The following is a 6,767-nucleotide window of genomic DNA, read 5'->3' as shown; positions in this document are numbered from 1 at the left end:
GCGACGAGGAGCGAGTTAACGAGAATGTTTTTGGTTCTTTTAGGTCACTGTTCCTCAGAGGCTAACCAAGAGGAGAGATCCATACGAACGAAATGAGAACAGCGCTCTAAAAACAGGTAACAGAACCCGCCTCCTGCAAAGGAGAGCTGCTGAACAGCAGGATATTCGGGGTGTGTGTGAGAAGAGTATGAGCTTATCCCACATGTCTGCTTCTTAGGGTGTTCCCTCCAGTGGAAATCTCTCAGCCAGACTGCTCCTCCTTTCTCTCTTGACCACTGTTCCCTAATAGAAACACTGTCTCAATTTAATTTACCTGAATGTGGTCATTTTTTTTTACTCAATGGAAACTTCGGCTTTAGGTGTTAAAAGCTCTGCCTCAAAGACGACGGCAAAAGGAGGGAAACCAGAAAGCGCAGAGAGATACCAGAGAGACAACCAGACACTCCTATTACAGGTAGCGGTGTACCCTGGGGCCTCGAGTTGATTTGTGCATCTTGGGAGTTCTGCCGTTGCTTGCGAGGCCTCAGAACAGAGCTCCTTCTCCACGCGCAGTCCACTTTGCCAGTGGGGGTGGTTGGTGGTTCAGTTAGCCTTTTGTGGACATTGAAATCTATGAAGCTGTAATGCAAAAAAAGCTAATACTTGGGATGATGATGTGTACTTTGGCACCGGCTTCTTTTTGGAAGATAGAAACACCTGGGGAAGGGGGAGAATTTTTTTTAAAAATTCAGTTAGCCTTTTGTGGACATTGAAATCCAAAAGCTAATACTTGGGACGATGATGCGTACTTTGGCACTGGCTTCTTTTTGGAAGATATAAACACCTGGGGAAGGGGGATAATTTTTTTTTAAAAAATCTATTTCATTTATCTCCCCAATGGGGACCCGAGGCAGCTTACATCATTTTCCCCTCCTCCACTTTTTCCTCATAGCAACCCTGTGAGGTGGGTTGGTCAGAGAGTACGTGACGGACCCAAGGTTGCTCGGTGAGCTTCCAGGGCAGAGTGGGGAATCGAACCCGGGTCTCCCGGATCCTAGTCCATCCCTCCAGCGACTACCCCACACTGTTCAAAAAGAGCAGGGAGCTTGGATTAAGGCCCGCCTCGCCCAACGAGGGCCTGAAGTGTAGCCCAGGCACGTTATAAGTAATACACATATTATTAACCCATCCCTTTCAGGGAGTTAGAGAATGGCTTCTTTGTGTTTCCCCGGCGCTGTCAGCCAGCAAGGCAACACTGTACATAGCAGGGATCCTGTGGCTTCCTTTACAGACATATGGAGGCATCAGCTCGGTGCCAACTGAGCGTAACACTTTGTGCATCTGACAAAGTGGGCTCCGGCTTTCAAAAGCTTACGTTACAATAAATTTGTTAGTCCTTTGAAGCCCCACAATGCTCCCTTTGTTCCGGCGGCAACCAAAGCTAGGCGACCCTTCTGGAACCTGTATGGCGGATGAGGCTTTTGTTCTCGGCTTCTTGCCCCGGGCGTCTTGAAATTAGCTGGTAAACGTATAAGCGGCTACCCTGCTTCCACTTGCTTTCTTTTCATCTGCCCGCGTCACGGAATTGGGCTGTGATTTGTGCTCTCCCTCCTCAGCCCTCTGCTTCGTAGCCAGCAGCAAAGAAAGGGAGAGACCAGAAAGTCTGGAGAAGAATTGGCCTGTTGTTGTTGGCTTCAGACGATTTCAGTGTTTACTTAGAAGGGGTCATCGTGACCAAATCTGAGAATTCCTGCCCCCCCCCAAACCAGAGAATCTGGGGTATTCATATGACCCATTACCTACTGATTCAAATTATAAGCCCATCATCTGGTCAAATGGCCAGCTTGTCATATGACCGATGCAGCACGATCATTGCATTAGTTCAAGAACCTGTCCACAGAGAGCTCATTGACAGGGATACTTTTATCTGAAGATGACCTCAGCGAATGAGGCAGTCATGAGTGGAGTCGCTTCATACAGTGACACTCGACTGTCCTGATAACAACATAAGCTCCCCCACCCCACCCCGGTGTTCAGAATTGCTTCTGTATTGAATCCAGGCATAAGAATGACCAGCTTTTTTACCGGACATCTTCCTATTACTGAAAATGTAGAAAACCTTTGAATTTCACAGAGTAATCCTTCATGAAGGCTGAAGATAAATCAAAAAGCATGGAGAAGCAGAAATTCTTCCAAGAGAACAGGGCACGGGGAATTCCAGCCATATTTTATGTGCATCTTTCAACTGCATTGGTCTCAAATGACTACAGTTGGCCAGATATTATGTTGTCAGCCTGCCAAACCATTAGAGAATTGGGAGTCCTGCAAAAAAAGTACAACACTTATTCTGTAAGGGAAGTAAGGGGGTATTGTTCAGCCTGATGTAACCGTTGATTCTCTGCCTGTTTTCTGTGCCAATCCAGGTGGAAGCCCTTCAGGCTCAATTGGAAGAGCAGGCTCGGCTGGCCAAAGAGCAGCTTGAGGCATTGCTAGAAGACCGGCGGATCCGCATAGAAGAAGCTCAAGTTCAACATCAGAGGGATCAGGACAAGATCAAAGACCTTACTGAAAAGTGGGTGCGAGAAATTGTGTCTGTTTCTGATGACACTCCCAGAGAGGCAGAATATAAAAATAAATGATACTGTCCTGGAGAGGTGAGCTGGTCAGCAATGTTTACGGTGACGTCTGTGCCTCTCACTGGTGTTGAATGGCTTAGAGGGAAATAAGGAGACAGGAGGGAATATTTGTCTTTTATGGTCACAGGAGCAACATGGCAAGGGTGGTCGTTTCAGGGGGGTAAAGGTAAGGGTTCCCTTGCTCGAAAGCCAGTCGAATCCGACTCTAGGGTTGCGGTGCTCATCTCCGTTTCAAAGCCGAAGAGCCAGCGCTGTCCGAAGACGTTTCCGTGGTCATGTGGCCGGCATGACTAAACACCAAGGCGCACGGAACGCTGTTACCTTCCCACCAAAGTGGTACCTATTTATCTACTTGCAATTTCTTGCTTTCAAACTGCTAGGTTGGCAGGAGCTGGAACTAGAGACGGGAGCTCACTCCATCATGCGGCACACTTGGGTCTCGAACTACCGACCTTCCACAGCCTGCAGTTCAGCGTCTTAACCACTTGAGCCACTGCAACTCCTTTTCAGGGGTGTAGCCATGCTGTTTTTCAGTAGAAGAGCAAGAGTGCAGAGCACTTTAAATCTACCTTAATCAGGAACCACGGAAAGGGAGGACATGTACCCCTATCATATTAGACACCATTAGTAGTCTACATTCTGAATCCACTGACTCAGAGAGGTGATGCTATGTCAGTCACCCAGGTAGTCTGTAGACCAGGGGTGGCCAAACTGCAGCTTGGGAGCCACGTGCAGCTCTTCCACACAGTCCAATTTAATGTTAATAAAAAGCAAATTTGCATATTTTTCAGTAAAAACGTGTGTGTGATATTTGTTCATGTGTTGCAGCTCTCAAACGTCTGACGTTTATTCATGTGGCTGTTGACGTTAAGCAAGTTTGGCCACCCCTGCTGTAGACTCTCAGTCCAATGGTCTTGGGTTCAAACGCCTGCTCAGGCACGGCTTGCTTTGAAAGCCATTCCTTTGAGATGTCTTCATTTGGGGGAGCAGCCGTCTCCCAATGACAGAGCACACACTTTGCATACATAACGTCTGAGGTTCAATCCCTCGCATCTCCCCAATCAGAGGATATCTGTTACCAAGTTTGGAAAGGACCTCTGTCTAGGAACCATGGATAATTACTCCCAGGCGGAACAGGCCATGCTGGACTAGGTGGACCAGTGGCTTAATTCACCACAGCAGCTTCCTGTGTTCCGATCCCCCAGGGTGGCCCCCTTTCGTTCCTGTTCCAGTGTGGACATACCCTTCAAGAAGACCTGCATGGAACAGGATACATCTTTTTCCTTCTTTAGACTCTGACCTGTGCAACTCTTGTCTTGCAAAGAGGATGCGCAAGGAATGCAAGAACTGGGGAGCAAAGCAGTAATTCGTCTTTCTCTCTCCCGCACACCTTTCAGATACCACAAAGCTCAAAACTTGCTGTATGAGAGCACCCGAGATTTTCTCCAACTGAAATTCGAGGCACGGACGAATGAGAAATCCTGGATGGCGGAGAAGGACTGCCTGCTAAGGAGGCTGGACAAAAGGAAGGGCGGGCCGGAACGAAGCCGGGTTCGGTGGGACGGTGATAGAATTCGGGACCGTGGCCGCAGCCCACGAGACAGCAGTCACGACTGGCAGGAGGAGAGCAGTCAAGACGAGGGGGGGAGCAGTCCCTGCCAGCACAGCTTCAGCCAGAAGTTACGAGGCTCTGCAGAGAAGACGGGCGAGGCCAAGCACCCCTCCCGAGGAGAGCGTGAATTCCGCAAAGCGCACAGTGCAGACATCAAGGTAACATCGCAGCTGCCCATTTCGAAGGGCTTGAAACAGAGCAGTGTTGCATTTCCCAGGAAAGGCTGGAGAGCAACAAGGTTCTTAGCACCCTGGGTTTGGCCAGCACCTGGATGAGGACCTTGTTTTCTTTTATCATGGGAGTCGAGGTATAAGCTGCTGTGTCCTAGCGTACTGATGGGAGGGAAGGCAGCGTGGTACAGCCTGGTCTCATCCGATCTTGGAAGCTAAGCAGGGTCATTACCACCAAGGAAGACTCTGCAGGGGAAGGCCATGGCAAACCACCTCTGCTTCTCAATTGCCTTGAAAGTGCTTTGTTGGGGGTCACCATACGTTGGTTGTGACTTGACAGCACGCACGTAACACACCAGTACTCAGGTTGCAGAGAGGGGCACAGCAGGGCTTCGTGTTGATTTGGGAGGTCAGGTGCACATGTGGAAAGAGGCTTCTTAAGGTAGTCTGTTGTTTATTGTTATGTAGTTTATCATGATTTTTTTTTAAGTGTAGTATTACTTATTAAAGTACAGTGGAGGGAGGAGTCAGCTCTTTGTTTACCCAGAAAAAAACCAGTGTGTTCAAATAACAACTAAAAACCCGTAGGCTGGGGTGCATCTTAGAGCAGGTGAGTATTGCAACAGGTCGGCCAGAGATGTGATGGAATTCTCGTTGCTGGATGCCTCAAGGAACAGGTTAGAAAGCAAATTCCGCCCGTAAGAGAAGCTATCTATTGGGGGCCCACTTCAGATCATTTCTAACCACATTTCCCAAAGTGCTCCTATGAAGAAACGAGCGTGCTTGATCTTTTCTGAAGGATAGCTGCCTTTTGGCAAGTGCTGAGAGTGATGACACAGAAGTCCCTTCCCATTCTGTGGTTGCTTGATGAGCATGACATTCTCGCTAACAGTAAGACCTGAAACCGTTCTGATGCTTTCATTTCTGCTTTCATCCAGGGAGGATGGGTGCTGCAGCCTTGAATCTGGTGCATACAGCGATTCCTTCTTGTAGTGAAGACTGTGGTTGCCTGCCAATAGCTTCCAGAGTTAATTCCGCAGCCCACAGCCTCCTTATTTTCCCAGAAACAGTTGAAGCGGGATTAACTTGGTCTTGAAAACTGAAGCACTTGCCAGCTTCCAACTCTTCCATCCCAAGGCTTCTGCTTCCTTTCGCTAGCATTGCCCCCCCCCGCCACGCCCCCCATTGCTGCTGCTTCTGACCAATGCTCCCTATGAGCTGCGGAGTTGTGTGAGCAAAAATTCTACCTTGTGAGCTACTGGCATTAAAGTTGTGAGCGAGTGATTTAGCTACTGGATAAATTAGTTTGCTCTGGAGCCATCCTTCCTGAGCTAAGGCAAAGATGCATGAGCCGGAGGCTAAAAAACTGTGGGCTAGCTCACACTAACTCAGCTTAGAGGGAACACTGGTTTTGACCACTGAAAGGTAGCGCTGTGTTAATGGAGTTGTGCAGATGTCCGTTTCTTTCGCGAACGAGTGCATTCACAGCTGCACTGTGTTCTGGTTAGAACTGGCAGCATTGGCATCAGCCAGTGGCCGTGCAAAATCTTCCACTGTCAGGGATAGCCCCGGCGGTAGCCATCTCCACCTTCCTCCCCTTGGCCTCTGCTGCCCTAGAAGAGAGACTCCTCATTGCCCCAGCACTCCTTAGAAATAGCAGCACAGTCCCCATCAGTCTTCCCAGGTACCCACAAGACTGCTTCCCCTCACAGGAGTTTGCCTGCCATTTTAGTTGCCCCAGCCAAGAGGTAATCAGAAACTTTGGCCAAACTCTTGCAAGAAGGAGGAATACTCAGTTTGCTGTAGTATCTCTAAAGAGTCCGGGGGGGGGGGCAGAATTATTTGCTTCAACTTTTTAAGGGGTCGGGGGGGGGGGGGAATTATTTGCTTCAGCTCTGGGGGGGGTGCTAGTAGGTGATTGATAGGCTGGCCATAGAGGGATGGGAAGTCGCCAGTGCCACCCCCAAAAGCTGCCACCTCTGGCAACCCGCCTCACACCAGCTCATTACAGAGCAAGCCCTCTTTAGCAGTGCTGGAAGGGGAAGGGAAGCAGGGTGCAAAAAGACAGACCAGTGTACCTGGCGATATAGGAAGGCCAAAAGCCAGGTGGCCCTGACCTGGATAGGCCAGCCTAGCCCGATCTCATCCGATCTCGGAAGCCAAGCAGGGTCAGCCCTGATAAGTACTTGGATGGGAGACCACCTAAGAAGTCCAGGGTCACTATGCAGAGGCAAGGCAATGGCCAACCTCCTCTGAATGTCTCTTGCCTTGAAAACCTTGCAGGGTCGCCATAAGTCAGTTGCCGCTTGATGGTAAAAAAAAGAAAAGTAAAGCAATTGGTCTCTACTTTTTTTTTTCTTGCAGTAGGTG

At 49.2% G+C, this 6,767-nt stretch overlaps 1 protein-coding gene across 1 annotated transcript in view; it reads left to right on the top strand.

Moving 5' to 3' along the window:
* Positions 1–6,767, top strand: part of CCDC77 (coiled-coil domain containing 77) — a 30,073-nt gene that overhangs the window by 20,467 nt on the left and 2,839 nt on the right. The window contains exons 5-8 of the mRNA XM_015416275.1: positions 44–116; positions 360–454; positions 2,403–2,551; positions 4,013–4,385. Of these exons, the coding sequence (XP_015271761.1) occupies positions 44–116; positions 360–454; positions 2,403–2,551; positions 4,013–4,385 (690 nt within the window). The remainder of the gene's footprint in view (positions 1–43; positions 117–359; positions 455–2,402; positions 2,552–4,012; positions 4,386–6,767) is intronic.

This window comes from Gekko japonicus, unplaced genomic scaffold, assembly GCF_001447785.1.
Source record: "Gekko japonicus isolate JY-2015 unplaced genomic scaffold, Gekko_japonicus_V1.1 scaffold2655, whole genome shotgun sequence".
In the NCBI taxonomy this organism is placed as follows: domain Eukaryota; kingdom Metazoa; phylum Chordata; class Lepidosauria; order Squamata; family Gekkonidae; genus Gekko; species Gekko japonicus.
Note: the sequence above shows the minus strand (reverse complement) of the source record. Positions and strands in the feature narration are given on the sequence as shown.